Source organism: Cyprinodon variegatus, unplaced genomic scaffold, assembly GCF_000732505.1.
Source record: "Cyprinodon variegatus isolate N-32 unplaced genomic scaffold, C_variegatus-1.0 Scaffold420, whole genome shotgun sequence".
Taxonomy (NCBI): domain Eukaryota; kingdom Metazoa; phylum Chordata; class Actinopteri; order Cyprinodontiformes; family Cyprinodontidae; genus Cyprinodon; species Cyprinodon variegatus.
The window spans coordinates 710030-730463 of NW_015150873.1; the positions used below are offsets into that span (position 1 = coordinate 710030).

General features: G+C 38.0%; 1 protein-coding gene across 1 annotated transcript in view; it reads left to right on the forward strand.

The window, feature by feature from the left end:
• LOC107093331 (potassium voltage-gated channel subfamily B member 1-like) overlaps positions 1–20136 on the forward strand; it is a 48928-nt gene extending 28792 nt beyond the window's left edge. The window contains exon 3 of the mRNA XM_015388329.1: positions 13528–20136. Within this exon, the coding sequence (XP_015243815.1) occupies positions 13528–15369 (1842 nt within the window). The 3' untranslated portion in view covers positions 15370–20136. The remainder of the gene's footprint in view (positions 1–13527) is intronic.
• The last annotated feature ends 298 nt before the right edge of the window (positions 20137–20434 follow it).

Consider the following 20434-nt stretch of genomic DNA (forward strand, 5'->3'; position numbering starts at 1 on the left):
GGTCCTGCCTGGTGTGGTAGACCCTGGCCTCTATTGATCTTGTACTGAGTGCCTGTTCTTGTGCTGCCATGATTAGTGCCTCTGTGCTGTCCTTCAGTCCAGCCTTTTTTCAGCCACTGGTAGGATTTTTTGATATCAGCCACTTCTTCTATTTGTCTGTGGTACACGCCGTGCAGCGTGTACTACACTGCGTGTAGCAGTGCATGCTACAATTACAATTTAATTTTTTAGTTTTATAAATAAATGCTTTAGGGTTAGTTTTTACATGCTTGTATGAGGCACTATCTCTTAGTTATGACTCAAACTTTTTCAATATTTCCACATTTGTAACAAAAGTAACATAAACTAACTTTGTTGAAACATGTTCAAAATTTATAAATTATAAATTATAATAAATAATTAAACACCAATTTCAATGCGTAAGTACAGTAAAATGTTCAATAACATGAGATTGGTTTGATTTGTCACTTAAACATTTAAAAAGTGCACGCCTGCTTTACTCTTTAAAAAGTGAGTTTAAAAAACTCATGGAGTTTGCTGAAATGCAAGCTGTCAGAACTGAAAGATTCCTGGATAGGCATCAAAATGTTTTTACAACAGCTGAAGTAAAGTCTGGTTGCCTCCAATGTTAGTTTGAAAAAAAAATACTCCTGTATAAATAGAAAAACAAATCTGCTTGTTTTTTAAATATAATTCATGGTAAAATTATTTTTAAAATTGTAAACTGCAAAATGAAAGTAGGAGTATATTTTTGTTAGTCCTTGTAAAGGCTTGGTTGTCTAGCAAAGCAGACAACCAGATCGTGACTTATCTACAACATTGACAACTCTCTTCTTTTCTGTAGGAGGAAGCTGTTGCCGTCTCAAAAATCCTTAGGTTTTCTGCATCTGTGCATTTGCAAAAAAAATATGTTTAACAGCACCACAATTAGCTGTGTAATGTGAGAACAGTGTTAATCAATTCCCATGTTTGTTAAAATAAAATCACACATTATGATTCATCTTGTTTGAATGTGTTTGGGAACAACAGTAAAGTTTTGTTTTATTTTTTCCACTTGGCATTACCCTTAACAGACCAGCACAACATAGAAATTTCAGAGTTTTAATTCTGTCAAAATAACTAAAATGCTTATATATATTGAACCATTTTATTTCATCAATTGCCATGGTTAATACAAAAACGCCATATCCGTTTTTGCAAATAAAATCTAAATTTAGAACGGCCATAATGTGATACATTTGGATGTAGATTTGGATCCCTATCAGGCATAAATTTGTGTTTTATACTAAAAACATTAAATATCTTTAAGAGTCTGTCTGGTGTATTCATTAGTAATGTTACAGCCTTGTGCTGAATTTTTTCCTTTTTTATTATTATTAAAAATGTTAAAAATGAAAAATGTTTTTATCCTTTAAAAAAATCATAAACAGCTTTTAAAAAGGTTTATGATCTAATTATTTGTCAAGAAATTTTGGTTTAAATCTGAAAATGTATTAAATTCCACATATGCTGCAAATAGTACTGTAAAAATATTTCCAGAATGAACAATGACCTTAAGTAAAGTTTCTTCAGGAATTATCATTCAAATAAAGGTGAATTTAACACTGGTTCAAATTTGCAGCTTCATATGTTTTATTTAAAGTGTTTAGCTTTACATGTAGTAACTGTACTACTCCTCACCTAATTAGCAACACATTACGTTTTAATTTAATTACACCTGAGTCTTGAGCTGATCTTGCTTTAATTTATTCAGTGTCCAACACTGGAGGGAAGGATATGAACACTGGCCTCCTGTTTCACTGTGAGCTGCAGAGGTGACTCTGCACTCAATGCTGACACCCAATCGTGTCACAGGAAACCAGTGACATCTGCTCTTTATAGTAAACGCTGACCTCGTTGAGCCACTACACCACCACAGACTGGAACATTGTTGAATGCTAATTAGCAGACAGCACCGTACACGCTTCTGTTGTTTCAGAGCTTCAGTCTGACATGCAGCCATGTGAGGGAGCTTTGCATATCATCGGGATGGATGGATGGAAAATTAGTAAAGAGGCATGGAAAATCCCTTCCATATTAAAAAATAGAAGTAAACGGTAGATGTTTAAAACTATTTGAAAACCTTCATTAATTACATTAAAAAATAAAAAATAAAAAAATTACTAAGATGAATAATTACAGCAGACAGCTTAATTCTTATTTTAAAATATATAAATGTCCTCACGCAAGTCGCCTCCTTGTCTCCATATGAGTCTCTCGATGTTGGAATAAAGACCATACATGCTTAAGCATAGACTAATATAAGCAAATACCAGTTACTTTCATAGAAAACAACCCTGCATTTTGCATTTTTACCACTTTGTGTGGATCCATAACAATTATCTTTACTTTGTACTTATTAAGTATGAATCATCCATTGTCTCTGAAACACACTCCAGCATTGAGAAACCCATAGCCCATAGAGAAAATGAATAAATAACTAATAAAAGCCTTGGTAATGTTGATTGTAATGCTGTTCCTATGTAAGGGCATCTACCGGTATCCTACCAACATGGAGCATTTTTGAGTCTGATCTAGACTCAAAAACATTGGCACAGTTGCTAGCACTGCTGCCATGCAGAAAGAAGGTTCCAGCTTCGATTCCCGATCTCAGGTCTTTCTCCATGGAGTTTGCATGTTCTCCCTGAGCATGGGTGGGTTCTCTCCGGATACTCCAGCTTCCACCCAAAGTCCAAAAACATGACTGTAAGGTTATCTGGCTTCGCTAAAGGTGTGAGTGTGTGAATGATTATTTGTCTCTGTGTTTGTCGCTGCTTTAAATACACTTCGTAACGTTGTAAATTACCTTCTAAATAGGTAAGATTCCATTTCCATTTGTTTGCAACTTCTGCATTATCTGCTTTATCTTTTTTACCATTTTGTATTTCTTTAAAGAACCTTGCTGTTGCTTAACTCTGAAGCTTTGTTCTGTATCTCTGTGTGCAACCCTCAAAAGTCTTACTCGGAGCACGCTGAGTGCATTGTTGGTGGACTGAATGGACCTACCGGCAGTGGGTTAATCACGCATACATAGAAAGTACTTTCATATTTATCTTCTGCGCACATGAGCAGTATCATACCTGTATGATTCTGTAAATATGTAAATATAAACAAAGGTCTTAATTTAGTATAGGTCCATAAACAAACACTGTAATATTCCAGCAGGATGCAGTTATATCATAAAAAAACACTGCATGCAACCAGAATAAATTACTGCCGTGCAATAAAAAAAAATCATATAATGTAGCTATGCCCCTTTAATTATGATTATAAAGTTATACATAATATTTATTTGTTTTATGTTTTTTATTTGTCACTTTTTTAAATAATAAAAAAAAAATAATACATGTACCGGTAATAGGTTTTAGCACCTATTATGTTACATTTTGTTGTTCTGATCAGAGTAACACATGGAATATAGAAAAAGTAAATTAGCAGACCTCCTTGTTTTATCCAGCAGACAGATAGCAGGTTTGAGGCCCATTACTGTTATAAGCACCTTTGAATTAGCTCTTTCACAACAGGGTTACATTACTGTCTTCTTAACACCACTAAAACAACAGTCAAAAATTTAACAAAGAATCAAAAGCACTTTTTTTTCCTTATTTAAAAAAATGCTGTTAATGATTAATTTTATATGCTGCCAGCATCAAATTTGATTCAACACCATAGCAACAAGCTTCAGTTTGCAAGGAAGAAAAAATACATTTTTCAATCTGTGTTACTTTCAGTTGGGGATGGTGGGTCATGTACACAGTGAGTCTTTCCCATCCCTGCTTTCCAGACTTCTTATGAAAATCTGTCCACCTCTCATAAGGAGGGGAGTCTCATGGGAGGATGTACTTATCCCATTAGTGGAGCTCAGCCATGCAGGCTGTGTTTGTGTGCTTTAGTGTTAGAAATAAGCCTGCATGCTCACTGAGGGTTACCACAGAATATTTAGTCAGCTGTTTATATGACTTTAGTGGCTTTAAATCTCAGTAGTTTACAGACGCATGGTTCTCCAGTGATTCGGCTCATTTCGTCTCATCTGACAATTTTTAAGGAAATTAAACTGTAAACATAATTAGGCTGAGATTTTCCTTCAATCAACGATAATTTGGAAATATAAAGTTCATCAAGATTTGTAAACAACAGATATGGGATTGCAAAATGCTGTAATCTGTATTTTTTTAGTGAAAGTTCAACATCTTAAACACGTAGTGCTAGGGCTGTTTCATGTTTTCATAGAGCACATCTTAAATGTGACAGATTTCATTAATGCCATATTACACGACTCACTGCTATTTGCAAATATTTGACAACTAGTTCACAATAGAGCAATTCTGAAGAAAAAGGCCTGTGGAGAAATTATAGGTGCTCTATACTATCCAGAGTGCTGATGCTACCAGGGGAACAGGGTTGGTACGTTTTTCTCTCGTTTTTTTTTTTTTTTGGCTTCTTATTAATCATTCACAGGGAACACACTCTATTCACTTTCACACCAATGTCCTCATTTTTCACTTTGTCAGCTCTACTCCTTTTCTCGTCCTTTCACCTTATCTTAAACAAACTTGAAAAACATTTCAGCTCCCCTCAGGAGCACTGACAGATATTTTAAAGACTTAAAATTTTGCACATACAGTACTTATGCACACAACCTTACTACAAAGATACTAGGTATTTCAGAAATAATAGTTCATCCTGTTTAATTAGACTTTTTTTTTAAATGAATGCAGTTATTTATTAAAACTAAAATGCATTTATGCACTTTCCCTTTGTTGCTCAACCTTTTACCACCACCTTCACACTTTTTAAAGGACACGTCCTGTGAGCTGCCTCAAGCTCAGTAATCCATCTCCCTGACTTCTTCTCACTCGACAGAACAGGCTAGGCCTAGGCTTCCTCCCTATTTGAGGTGAGACAGAGAAGACTGCCAGGCAAGGTGAGGTGACATAACAGATGAGATGGACGAACATCTCTGTTTCTCACTATTGCTGTTGTGGAAGTTGCTTCATACTGTAGTCTCCCTAGAAAAGGAATATGTGAAAACATTTAAACTGTGATTTAAGGCTTTTCTATCACGTCAAAAATTTATAAATTTTTTCACAATTTACAGCTGGTCTTTTTGGAATCAGAAAGTTCAGGGTTGCTACTGATTTTGTTTTTTTTAAACCAAGTTATTTAGAATCACATATTTGAACTCACAACACCCACAGGCACACCAAAACTGGACAATAACAGATTGGAAAACATGGCCTGATTGAACATATCTTGATTTCGGCTGCAATATTCCATATGATTGGGTCAATATTTTACACCAACAACATGAAAGCATCAGTCAATCCTGTATTCCATTGATAATTAAGGTGGTGGTATAAGGGTCGGGAAACCTAGACTCAGAGAGACAAAGGCACAATGGTTAGACTCAGCTAATCTCAGTTAGGCTAGAGTACCCAATACGGGCAAACACTCTAGCGTTGAGGTGGTGACAGTCCGCTGCTCAAATACTCCTCTGGTGATGACCCAATGAGCCGCAGGTGTGGGAGGAAAACCGGAAACAACCCTTCAGGCCAAAATGGGCAAGGGGCACCATCTAGAGGTGGAAGGAGAAACTAAAAGAAAAACAAAAAAAAACCACAAACAGGACCCTTACAAGTTCTATGGCCGTTATTAGAAACATCATAGCACACTCTCAGCTAATGGAAAACTTAAATCTAATAATACATTTCTCCACTTAACCTTTTTTTAAGAATGGAAAATAATGCAAAACTCTTATTACCGTACTGTCTTTTTACTTTATAAAAACACCCAAATCTGAAATGTACTGATCCTTTCAGCAGGTATATGACTAATCGCTCAGGACTGATCCAGATTATTCATCTGTTGTCCCATGAGCCACTTAACTGCACTCATTGATATACTCATGACCCTTTTATGAGAAAAGTTGGTTATTCTGTGCAAAACATCCACATGAAAATCAACAAATTTATGATGAAACTATTTGAAGAAACAGCAATCTGGATATTTTTTAAATATTTTTCTTGAATCATTATTTAAAAGATGTATATTTCCTCAAAATTTACCCCATTATTTGGAGAGAATGCACATTGTTACAAACAGGTTGAAGGATTTAGATGCAGTGCAGGTCAAATGGAAAACAGGAACTAGATGCAGACTGATTCATCGGCTTGGCAATGTTTTTGGCTGATATTAGAATTTTTTTTAAATTGTGTTGGTATTGGCTGATATATGAATGGATTGGCTGATTTGTTAGTCCATCCAGCAGCAATGCCTTGAGATCAAGTGAAGCACATGCATTGCTGCTACCTTGCTCTGCTATTCTTTTTAAATATTTATTTGTTAATACATTTTTACTTTTTGCTGAAATTAAAACTTGTGTAATATTTGCTATTACTGAATGATTTGTGCCATTTAATTAGAAGAAAGAAAAGCAAGAATTGGACAAGAAATATTAGCAGAACATATTGGGGAGTTGCTAATATCAAAATAATCTGTATCAGCCTTAAAAAAGTTGCATCAATCAATCTCTAGGAGGAGCTATAAATGAAATGGTTGCAATGTGGAGCGCAGCTGGGGAGAAGCTACACCAAAGTCCTCAGGTGGAAGTTTCCAAGAAGGTAACTGTAGCCCAGGGAGGATGTGTTTACAGCTGCAGCAGACCTCTCCTGAATTCCCTGGTGAGAAGAGGATTTTCCTCTTTGTCTACTGACTGTGTAATTTCATCTATCTTTTCCACCGAGGCCTCTAATGGAAAACAGAAACAAATGCCCCAGTATCCTGCAGAGGGACTGCTCTGTAGGAAAATAGGCAGCTTTCAGGGCTGAAGCTCAGAAAAATGCACCGTCAAGCCACAGGAGCGGTGCTATAAGAGGATTAGAGATACCATCTTGGACTCAGCTTGTTGTAAAACACATAAAATGAATGAGTCACCAAGTGACAATCCCTTTATTGATTCAGCTCATGTGGTGAAAAAAAAAGCAAATCCAGTTACGATGATATGAGACAAAGGTGAATCAACGTTTCATACGACCTGATGAAATAGAAAACCCATAAATCCAATACAAGATGATATTCTCTTGTCATGACCTGTTTTTTTCAGACTTCTCCACTTTTTATCTGAATCTTTGCCCTGATTGCTCTCATTCATCTTTCCTTTCAAGTAAAGCAGTGGGAGACAGTATTGGTCCCCTCACAAATATATCCTCTTTTTGCTTCTTTGTCACATTTAAACCCTGAGTGGCTGCATTTATTCACATTTAAACCTGATATATCAGTGGTTTTGCAACTGATCATGTTCCAAATCAATCAAAAGGTGTTCATTTCAATAAAGCATTCAATATAAGTTATTATGCAAGTTACCAAAATAGTTGATCTGAAAAGCTAAATGGTGAGAAAGTGCTTCCGGTATGATTTAGTATGAGTTGGACAGGCATCAGTGGGCATTAGTGGTATATATACATCTATTTGGTTTAGTAAAGATTTTATCTACATTTATACCAACAGAATAAAGAGGTTTTATTCATTAAATTAATATTAACATCAGACAAAGATTAAGATGAGTACATTCAAAAATCTGTTTTTAAATGATGGTTTAATTTATTACAGTAGTTGAGACAAAGATACCAAATCACCTAAGCCCTATGTGAAAGAGTTGACCCTAAGCCTACAGATGGGCTGTGCAGCATGTGGCAGAAATAACTCCTATCAAGCATCTCAGTCTGCTGACTGACTGTTGATTCTTTTAAATTCCAGTCCATATATAATCCTTTTACAATGGAGGAATTTCAGACCTCCCCTCCTTTTTGAAGAAATTATGGAGGAATTTCTTTGTGAACAGGGTATTTAAGCCAAAGCCTGTCGATTGAATTTCAATCAGTCCTGTCCCCATAGCCACCATGCTGCAACTTTTAGATGCATCCCTTCTTCAACACATCACAATAAAATTAGTGGCTCATTGGCAGGCCTCTGTTGTGCTCAATGACTGTGGAAATTCAGTCAATAATGTTCAGATGTGATTGAGAAGAAATGCATCAAGGGCATACCTGTTCTAATTGTTTTCTAAGCATTCAAAAGGTGGACTTAAAAAAAGAAAACAATATAAAAAAAGCTGATGGATATTTAAAAAATGAAAGTGAGAGGTTGACTTGCAGGTCTGCTTCTGCATATCTCCTGGCAGAGTTTATGGTTAGCTCTATCTTGCCAACTCCTTCCGGCCCTCAGGCAGAAAAGCAGCCTCACAGAATCACACTACCACCGCCACCAGGTTTGACCATCAATACAAAAAAACTGTGCCGAATAAATAACAAATGTCTGTGGAGTGTGGACACTTTGTACATTCAAACTTTTATTGGATTTCCCTGTATTGGGTCAATAGATGTTGCTTCATAATGTCTGATAGGTCCTGTTTAGGGTTGTCTTTGGGGGATTTCAAGTCTTTAGATATGTGTATGATTCAATTCATCTAAATCAAGCTTGAATATTTCAGTTTAGGCAATGGGATGTTAAGTTTTTCTAGAAGACCCTTCACATCTAAATTAAAGCATTGGTTTAGTATGGCTTTAAAAAGCTAACTGTATGTTGAAAAGCAAATTTAGCAAGCTGACTCAGGTGTGATAAACAAGGGTCCAAGACATTAAAACCAAAAGGACTGCTGTATAACATCCTTGATTGCCTCCATGGGAGGTTATTGGTTCATCAGGTAGGTTTATATTCATCATTCTTTACTCAGGTTAACTTTTTCTGATATAAACATTTGCTGGGGATCTTGAATATTTAAATCGATAAAAAAAAAAAACTTATAAGTTGTATGTTGCAAAATCCTTTTTTTGTTATAGCAAAGTGCAAAAAGAACAAATAATAAACTAGATTTTTACAAAAGAAGGATTAAATTACTATTTAGAAAAAGTGAAACCTTATTTGTAAAGGCCTGGAAATAGAGCAGTAGTTGACTGTAGAGCAATGAGTGCGTAACTTCTCACCATTATCCAACAGTAGTTCTGTGAAAGAAAACCTCCCTGCTTGTCCGTACTTTGATCATACAGCTGCCCTAATGCTGTATAGAAAAATATGTGTGGAAACTAGGCTAACACTCTGGCTCTGCAGTCCCTCATGGCCCAGTGGGGGATCCACTGATGCCCACCTCTTTCAGGACTGGGATAGCTTGCAATTCAGCAGGATATTAAATATTCAGTCTCCTTCCTCCGGGGCTTATGGGAGAGATGCCTGGAGCTAATTACTGAACTGGGAGTGCGTATGTAAGTGTGCAATGCATGGGTGTTTATGTTTGGTGGAGATGCAGTGTGTTTCAGGTTTTAGTTGAAGACGTATCTACAGTTTTTTGCCAAAGGATGATTGGGCAGGCAGCTTCTGCGTCTAATATTCTGAGTCAATGAGGAATAACTAACCATCAACAACACTAGGTCTTTAGTTTTAACTTTGGCTGTGTTACATAAAGACTTTTTGTTATTCTTTCATACAGTTTTTAAACTGGGCCTTTAGCAAAATCTGAAATAGGGGCCCACTATCAGACCCATAAGCCATCACTTTCATTGTTTGGAAATAAGCCAGCAGTCACTTGACACAAGTACATAACCAATAGTAAATTAGTAGATTAAGGAGGTGTGAATATAACAGTTTTCCTTGATATGCAACTGTTTATTAATGTTAAGTGAGATTATTTTACAGAAGCAGACTAAATCTAATGGGAGTACAGTACAAACATAACCAGTACAAACAGGTTACCTACCATTAAAGAATTAGATAAGACAACATTAAATCTAGTAGTTTTACTCAGTGTGAACACAACCAGTACATTTGAATATCTTTAAAGTCCTAACTTATTGTTTAGAATATAATAAAAAAAAAAAAACTAAACAAAGTAAAACATATGTTTCTTCTTCATAATAGTATTTACACATCTCAAGTTTGAGATCTGCATTTTTCTCGTCAACAAAAGCACATGCTGGCCAGATAAGATGCTAATTTATATCATTATTTTGTTGCACAGTTAGTACTCTGATAAGATGTGTACACATATACTTATGACAATCATAGAAAAGAAGTTTATGATTCCATTGCACTGAAATGTGTACAACTTCAAAAAATGTTTTAAAAGCAGAACAGGGTGTACTCATTTTATTTAAATGCATATTGTCTTTGAAACAGCCAGGGTCCGAGTTATATACATGCAACATTAAACATATAAATTTCTCTCTGCATGTTGCATTGAAATAACACATTTTGGAGCATTTTAAAGCTCCTTATACCATTCTTTCTGAGTGTTTGACAAATTTTCTTCTCAAAATATAAGAGCTCAGGTTACTTTGGAGGTTTTCTGAATGTGTAAAGGATACATCTCAGCCTTTTTATTCATCCTAAACCAGTTTTATGTGTGTTTGGGATCTTTGTGCTGTTAAGATTTGAATGGCTACTTATTCATTTAAGGCACATGTGCTGAACTCAAGGTCACAGCAATTTATCTGCCCCTCAAGAGCCGAAAAGTCATATCATGCCATATAGGTATGTGTCCTTATAAAGTGTACAAAGTGGCTAAAATTGTAACATAAAATGGAGGGAAGTAATGATACCAAAGCTGTTTGCCCTTTCTAAATGAAATGGTCATATAAAAAAAGGTAATTTATACAGCTGCAAACATCCCTTTTAAGGCAATTTCTACCACTATCTCAGCTTCTCAGACCGTTGGTTTAGTGTTATTAGGTTTGAAGGCCTTACATTTACTCCTTTAAATATTCTTTCTTGTCATTTTGGCTGAACAACTAATTCAGTTTCTTCTGACTATAAAAATTTTCTCAGCTGCAGATATAATCCTTGCTTAAAGTTTTCACCTGCAGAGCATGCAGTGCTTTTTTAGCAATATGTCTCCAAGCTGCATAGACTTTCAACTTATTTCAGTGGGAACAATCACTGTATTGCTCAAGTAACTTGTGGCTTTGCCATTTTGGTTTCTGGGTTGTTATTGAACATCCATCCATCCATTATCTGACACGCTTGTCCCAATTGTCCCAGGTGCTGGTGCTGGTGCCTATCTCCAGCTGTCTATGGGAGAGAGGCGAGGTACACCCTGGACAGGTCGCCAGTCCATCGCAGGGCAACACAGAGACAAACAACTATTCACACACACACTCACACCTAAGGAGAATTTAGAGAATCCAATTAACCTAACAGACATCTTTTTGGACTATGGGAGGAAGCTGGAGTACCCGGAGAGAACCCACGCATGCTCAGGGAGAACATGCAAACTCCATGCAGAAATACCCCGGGCCGAGAATCGAACCCAGAACCTTCTTGCTGCAAGGCAGCAGTGCTACCTGCGCAACTGAGCTGCCTTGTTATCGAACATTCCGATTTAATTTCTTTTATCTGTTTATGGAAAGTTGGTTCATGGTAAAACAGTGCTAAATGCCACACAAACATCTAAGTGTAGACTGATTTAATGGTCAAGGAATGAAAATGAACAGGATCCTCCTGGAAATATAGGAAATATGCCTAAAAGTTGAGTCTTAGTTAAAAAAACAACCAATTTAAAACATACAATTTCTGATAAGAGGTGTACCCAAGCATTCAGTAATATGCCAAAATAATGTTGATCAACAAAGAAGTGTCTGGTTCTTTATATCTGAATAACATTTCCCTTGTAGAAATATTAACATTGAAGTAATAAACATTTCAGCCTTTAAGAATAAGTTAAACATATCAAGAATTAGTAAACCTAGCTATTGTTTTTGCTGAAGTTTTTTTTTATGTATATTCATTCAGTTCAGAAAAAATTGTTCAGATGTGTTAAAAAACCTTTCTGACAATTATGTAATATAAGCCAGTAATAGAAACTGTTGATTGGAAGTATAGGCTAAGAAGAAATTCAAATGCATTTACCAAAAAAACCCTCAATTATGCTACTTTCCTCTCGTAAATGTCCTTGAACTGTGTGTCCCTGTTGAATCCTTCTTTTTGTCTGAGCATTCGCCACTAGCTGGGTTGGTTTTCTTAAATATCTTGTTTGCCTGACCCGTCATCTAAATACTGGGACAGAGGTGGAAAAAGTGACCAGGAGAAGGTAGTCGTGCGTGTATTCCCTTTACACAAGACGTTACCGTTTAGTTCCAATCCTGTCTGTTATATTCAGCATGATTCATTAATGTCTCTGCAGCCTGAACAGAGATAAGCCTTCATCTGATGAGTGTATTTTTCCACAGCACAGTGCAGTTCAGAACGGGGCTCTGTACTGTTTACTTTAAATTAGTGCGCATTCACTACAGTGCTTTCCTACCTCTTCAGACCTTTTACATCTAATGAACAAGTAGATCCTAAATTTGTTAAAAGTATTGCAAGTAGTGATGCTGCCCTTTACTTGTGACTGCAAACAACGATTTGTTTTTTTTATTTTGACGGATCCAAAAATTACTGTTGTTTCGATGAGAGCTTAAGTTTTTTGCATCGCTTAAATGAACAACTATCCCTCCCTCCTCTCTTTTTATCCTCTCTATCTTAGTGTTTCTTTGCTCTTAGTCCCCTCCATCTCTTCAAAGGCCAAGGTTGGTGTTCAAGCAGTCACCTGTCAGCATTAATTAAAGCTTATGAAGGCTGACCAGTACCAGAGAATAATCCTACTCACAGCAGTTGCCTGGGACACAGCCTCCATGGTGACCTTGTGTTGGATTTCACACCGATTGTGGGACAGAAATAATAGGTGATAATAGGTGTGGCACAGCCGTACAGCCACAACTGTGTGCAGCCGTGCTAATCCCAGGCACTGCGGCCAAACCCCGTTGTACTCAGCAGATTAGATCATTAGCTGGCCACTAAAATATCCAGAGGTTCTCATAAGTATGCAACTTTCCAGGGAGTTTTGTATTTTTCAGCTTTAAGGGTAAAGAGAAAGGGAAGAACTTTGCTGCGACAAACTTTCTCACATTAATACAATGAGAATCATTAAAGGAAAGTGTGGCCAAACCAGTGATAGCTCAGAACTTGATTATCTTGAAAATATTCATATAAAGGGTCCAAAGTTAAGTGGGTTTATAAAACATCAAATACACATCTTTGGTCAGGATATTCCAGCAGAAGGAACTGAACCAGGTTTTACTTTGAATCAGAGTTTCTCACGGGAGTTACCTTTATTTGACACCGCTGAAGCTCTATGTGCACCACTTTGTGGAGCTACAGTAAATGACTTTGAGTATGTACTTCAGGGGTAGAGTTAATTTTAGTCATTGTTATCATATTAAATGGTTGTTTTTTTCCTTTAAAAACTGAAAGAACCAAAAATGCTAAATATAACCATTATTGATTCAAAGCTTATTCATTTTTAAAACAGTATTTAAGAACTTTAATTTTTGCCTAAATTTTGCCTCCCACCAGTGGACAAAAGCTGTATTGTTTTTCCAGAAGGAAGACAGCATTTCACATGAGGACCAGCTTGGTGAAATCCTGATCTCCGTTCTAATAGGTTTTTCCTCTTTTTTTCAGATCCTTGCAATCATCTCCATCCTCTTCATTGTGCTGTCTACAATTGCCTTGTCTCTGAACACCCTCCCAGAATTACAGGACACAGATGAGTTTGGCCAGCCCACAGACAACCCACAGCTGGCTCACGTGGAAGCTGTTTGTATTGCCTGGTTCACCATGGAATACCTCCTCCGCTTCCTCTCTTCTCCAAGCAAATGGAAGTTCTTCAAAGGCCCCCTGAACATTATCGACTTATTGGCCATTCTGCCCTATTATGTCACCATCTTCCTCACAGAGTCCAACAAGAGTGTGTTGCAGTTCCAGAATGTTCGGCGTGTGGTCCAGATATTTCGGATCATGCGGATCTTGCGAATCCTGAAACTAGCCCGGCACTCCACAGGTCTTCAGTCTTTGGGCTTCACTCTCAGAAGGAGCTACAATGAGCTGGGCCTGCTTATCCTTTTTCTTGCCATGGGAATTATGATCTTCTCAAGTTTGGTTTTCTTTGCTGAGAAGGATGAAGAGGACACCAAATTCAAAAGCATTCCTGCCTCCTTCTGGTGGGCTACGATTACTATGACAACTGTAGGTTATGGAGACATTTACCCAAAAACTTTGCTGGGAAAGATAGTCGGAGGTTTGTGTTGCATTGCAGGCGTCTTGGTAATAGCCTTACCCATCCCTATTATCGTGAATAACTTCTCTGAGTTCTACAAAGAGCAGAAAAGGCAGGAGAAAGCCATCAAAAGGCGAGAGGCTCTGGAGAGGGCTAAGAGAAATGGTAGCATTGTCTCTATGAACATTAAGGATGCATTTGGACGTAGTGTGGAACTAATGGATGTTATGGTGGAAAAAACTGAGGAGCGAAAGGAGAAGCTTCATGACAATCACATATCTCCGCATAGAGGAACACCCAGGATCAAATCGCCACTCAACCCCAGTAGCCCCAATAAGACAATTGAGTCAAGCTACCAAGAAAAGGCTAAACCAGCTGGCAGTCCTCAGCACCTCAGCGCACAGACACTTGAGGAGTTGTACAACAAAATGACAAGGGCACAGTTACAAGCTAACGCCAACAGCAAAGAAAAGGCTGGACATTCAAAATCAGCCAGGCAGAAAGCTGAATTTGAGATGGGAAGCATAACAACAGAAGCCATCCCAGGCACAACAGAGGCAGTGACAGACATGAAGAGCATTTCCAGCGTTGACAGCTTCATCAGTTGCGGCCCCGATTTACCCGAAAGCTCTAGATTTTCGCATGGCTCCAGCACCAACATGCCTGGAAGGGTCAGTACCAACCCCAGCCTGGAGCCCACCCTGGAGAATGAGCATGAAGGATTACATGGCACTGCCAGCCCTGTGTTTAGCCAAAGCACCAAGCTCAACAGGGACAGCCCAAGAGGTCCACCTCTGAACAATCCGCTTAAGGGCCGCTCACTAAAAGTTAGTGTCAGAGGTGTGGAGGACTCAGGGAAAGGAGGTCTCTCAGACAGCTCATCGGTTCAGAGCCCAGAGACATCCGTCTACACCACTGCCAGCAGCAGGACACCAAGCAAGAGCCCAGAGAACTTGCGGCCGAGCGTCTTCACATTCCACGATGCCTCTGTCAGTAAGTTCATCGACGCTGACACGGATGAAGAGGAGCACCTGCACGACAGTTCGGCAGCCAACGTGACCCAAAGACTTTTGGAGGGGGCGAGCCCCAGGTTTGGGCACCTTTCTGGTTTTCAGCAGGGTCCCAACCATATGGAGGGCCTCTCAAACAAGTTGGGGAACAGCAGCCTGCCACTAGAGGGGCAGGAGAACCACATTTCACCAGAGCTGCAGCTGCTTCAGGGGGAGAAGCATCAGTTTAACTCTTAGAGTCAAATAGGCTTGCACAAGGAATATGAAGAAGAGGGAGAGATGAGAGACCTAAATTGAGAATTTCAGAGACTTGTCTGGGAGCAATTTTGCGGGGAGACTGAAAGAAAAAGGCTTTCCTGCAAAAATACAACTGCTGTGGATTACTGGAAATAGTTGTATCTTCTAAACACTCATTAAAAAACAACAATCAATTGTGCACTCAGAGTGAAATAAAAGGAGGGATTTTTTACTATTTATACAAGCCCAAATAAGGTAATCATTACACTAGCCTCAAGAGTCTAGTCTATCATTTTTTATAACCCACTTTTTCTGAAAGCCCTGGATACAACGTTGAAGCCACAGCAGCAGATACTGTCAAGTCTTTAGTGAAGCATAAAGGGCACTGAAACAAGGCACAATAAGAGGAGGTCTTTCAAAATCCTTCATTGCAGTATGAAAGGAAGACACCCATCTTCTTTTCCTACAGTATTTATATTCAGTATATGTCCCAAAGGCAGAGGGTTGAGGGCAGGTTTTTGCTTCCTACGACTTCCTTCAAATCTGGCCTTAGTTCATGTTGTCCTGTGTTTTGCGTTTGGGTGGAAAGAAGGAAGCCTGAGGCAGGCTACCAGACAGAACATAAATATCTGGATATGTGTGTGTGCAATAACTACCTTTCACTTAGGTTAATTATGTAGCAATAGTGCTCTTTTATCTGACATCAAATCTTCAGCAGAATCAAGTGTTTCAGTCTGTTTCTTTTAAGCGGCTCAGTGTCTCTCCTGGGTTGGCGTTTTTACTGCACAGGTTTCACATAAACGCAGCAGAATGACACTGTGAGGTCCCTCCTTTTCTCTCTTGTCCCCATTTTGCCCCAGAGCTGGCGTCTTTTGAAAATGATTCCAAGTAAAGCTGTTGTGCTTTTGCTCTTCTTGTTATATAACCAGTGGCAGTTTTTAATATAGGAAATAAGGCCTTCTACCCAGGGCGGTACGCCACAGGGGGAGGACCACAGGGCAAAGAACAGAAAGCTGTTTGTCAGCTGTGCATCAAACAGCTGGCTCATTTGCAAACCCATTGAATGGGAATCTGTGCCTCCCTGTGGTGTGAAGACCGTAAGCACTGAAAGATTATATTGTTGTACACTGTTATGATAGTAAAGTTGATTTTGAATTTTTAGCTCATGATTTGGTACTAAGAGGAATCTGGACTGCATGGTCAGCCCTTATCTGGATCATTCTTTACCAAGCAGAGTTTTTAAAAAATACAAATTAGAGATTTATGAACCATAAATAGCTATCGTCTGTTAAAAAAGAAAGAAAAAAAAGAAAACAGAAGTAAAAAACCAAAAAAAAAAAACATAATTTTAATGCTTTCTTAGTAATACGACCACATTAAACTGAGACAAGTTTACAAAGCACAAGATGTAGACTGGTTAAACCAAGGATGGATTTTGTTAAACTGATTACAGATGCTTTAAATCTTGTCCATTATTCTCAATTAAATACTAGTTTAATATTTACAGTTCTTACTATCGCTGAGAGTTAGATAACCAAACATAATTCTTGCTGAATGGGCTTTGTCAGGGGTATTGGTGTGTGTTTAGTTTTGATAGGTTGGCAGAAGGGGGGCTCGCCCAGGGCACCATTCACACAGGAGCTGCCACTACTTAAACCTTTGTTCTGAATGCCTGAATGCGTCCTTCAGATTAGGTTTAATTTATCTATCAAATAATAATTCTTTTTGAATTTGTGTTCAAAGCAATTGTAGCAGCTGAAGTGAGCTTTGCATTGAACAAGTGGGGTAAGCAGTGAGAAATCCAGTTATGTATGAGACTAAATACTGCAAAGCATCGCTGCAAAGTCAGACTCTACCAAAACATTGCACATCACCTGTCAAATAAAAAAAAAGTTATTTATATTTTTAAGATATTTTCTAAAATGACTGACATGTTACGTAATGTCATATTTGTTTTAATTCAAAGCACTGTATGTACTGTTTCTATGAAGGAGTGGCTTCTGTTAGACAATGTTCAGCAGTAGATGATTTATAATGTTTGCTACCCTCTCCCTGTAAATGCTTGTTGCAGTCCTTTTGTGTGCAATGTAAAGAACCAAAGACTTGTTCTTTCTAATGATATATACTGAGAAGTGTACATTTTGATGTATCATCTAAAATTGTTAAAGCATTCCTTTTAAAAAAAAACATACATTCTGACTCATTTCAGGGAGCCCTGATGGTTCATTTAGGGCAAACATTTAAGTAGGAGAATATCCTAGCATCTAAACAATACTGCTTTTAGAAAACAAGATTTGTTTTATGCTTTTGAAAGGTCAATCCCTTTTAGAAATTAGAAATATCTCTATTTTCTGAGCATTTTACAGCCAGCAGTTTCCTCGAATGTTATGTATGCATTTTGCTCTTTTTAAGGCACCTAACAGAAAATACCAAACCTGGCACTCTTACACTTGTTTTATTTTGTTCATTAACTTAACATGTCTTGCAAGGTTGGATGAAAGCAGGTTTTGCAGGAAAAATTTATTTATGCTGGACCTATTTCATGTAGATGCATAGATCAAGTAGTGGTACACATGTGTTGGTCAACCTAGTAAAGATGTGTAAAAGGTTTAAAATTAATCAATTTACACTACCATGTTCTCACATTAAACTAGAAAAATACCTTTAATCTAAGTGCATTGATTCAAATTTTAAAAAATCATATGCTGACACAACTGTACACATTTAGAGGATACAGCAAGTAATCTTAAACCACCTACTTTTGCAAAATTTCTCCATCTCGTCTCTTCAGCTCTCTGAACCATTGATATCTCTGACTGGAAGATCTTTTGTGATCTGATTGTAGATTTTGGATCACTGCTGTGGTGAAAGAGACACTGAGGGTATTTCATTTTTGCCTTGCAGAGGCCAACAGATCTGTAACTAAAATATCCTTCTGTTTAATTAAAATGAATGATTCCACACACTGAAATAGGGTTTTCATAACCTTTTGGAAAGACAGGCCCACAGTATTACAGATCCTCCAACGTGCTTGACAATTGGGTATGAGAAGCTTAGCCAAGTATTCGCCTTTTTGTTTTCATACCTGTCAAGTTTTGGATTTGAAAAATTCAGGAAATTTTCCTGAATCCTCTGCCGTCTGTCTGACTGCCCCAGACAAGCTCCAGTATCTATTATACTTTAAAACATGCACAAGAAATCTAAAATAAACCCTTGTCAACTTGACTTGTGATGCTAGGGGCAGTTTGTTTGGAGAGGTATGTATACAGCTACCTATGAGTGGTGCAAAGATGAACACAGTTTCTCCTTCTGTCATGTAATCAAAAGCTAATAGAAACATACTAAGAAACTCAATACGCAATACTTATTGATTTTTCAAAGGTTCCTTTTAGAGCCAGCCCACTCCATAAGCAAACTAAAGCCTTTGTCAAGGGATCCTGGTATTTGATTATTTCTTAATATTTATTTGCCATGGTTAGGTTTATTTCTAAACCTAACCGTTAGCTAAATAGCTTGTGAGGACCAACAAAATGTCCTCACTTTGCAACAACTGGTCCTCAATCTGATGGTGAAATTGGAAAAATGGTCCCCACTCTAATCGCTAGACAGGTACACACACAAACACAAACAAATTCGACTACGTTCAGGATTGAATTACTCTTTTCTAAAAATCCAATGTGATTTTGCTGCTACATTGAAATAGAAATCTAATTTTAGCTATTTTACACATCTTCGTTGTAGGGGTGCCAACAAATTGTCCTGGCTCTGTAGTCTGAGTTAGATGTTTCTGTGCCTTTGCTTTTAATGAAAAATCATTCACACTCATTCTGGATTAATGGAGTCTAAAAAAAAAGAGCAAATGAACAAAATGAGTACCCATCCTGTCAAGCTTTTATATTTGATACTGAAAGTTGTGTCTTGTGCACCAAACATTTGAATGGAAAAGCCCAGAAACCCAAACAGGTGTAGACTGGCTCTCAGAAGAGTAAACAGTTTCCATGGTGAGGGGCTGAAATGACTGGATGGCTCACATTTGATGCACGCACGTAGCCTAATTACTAGAGAATGGGTGCAGACTTTGTCTTAATTCATTTATTCATCTCAGTTGTGTCTTCAGTCTGGGGGACGGAACAGAAAACTGGATTGTAAGACTTTCTCGGTCACTGTCACTTCATCGGTTTATGTCACTAAGTTTCTCTCTCACGGAAACAAGCACACATCTCAGCAGATCACAAAGGAGCAGAGAGAGCATGACCACATGGAGCTGAGTGTAAAGCGGTGCTTAAGGGATGTGTATGAAGACTTCAGCCAACTTCTTCCTGAAGAGAGGGAGAGAGTGTGAAATGTGAACGGACTGGAAACAAGGACTGTTGGACAGACTGAGCTGTGCTGCTTCAGTCATCAGCTTGATTTAAACTGACATCCTGAATGATGGCTGTAGCACTCTGCTCTCCAAAGGCATAAGTAACCTTTGCTTTGAAAAAGAGTGTTATCATACAGCTTCAACTTTCTCATTATAACCTTCATGTATTTCATGTGGAGCTTATGTGTTGGAAAGCATATTGTCATGAGGTGGAAGGCAAGCTATGCTTTTTCAAAATGTTTGTGTATACTGTGTTCTTTACTTCAATACATTGAAAGACAAAGTACCACAACACTACGTAGTAACACTACGGAGGAAACTAATTTCAGGCACTTGTATCCGGGATCTCATTCTTTCGGTCATGACCCAAAGCTCATGACCATAGATGAGGGTAGGAACGTAGATCGACCACCAGCTTCACAGCAGACCCTGCACCTATCTGCTTGTCTAACTCCTGCTCCATCTTCCCATCATTCGTGAAAGAGACCCCAAGATACTGAATCTCCTCCACTAGGGTCAGTACATCCCTCCCGGTGTTCAAGTCAGATCATCCAAAATTCATTGATACGCTCAACATGCAGAGCAATGTTTGCTCCTGCAGAATGACATCACCCTTCACTTGATTAAGAAAATCCTGTCAAAGGATGCAAAGGATTTCCCTGTTTTGTTGGTTCACCATACCGCACAAAATTACCTTAAACA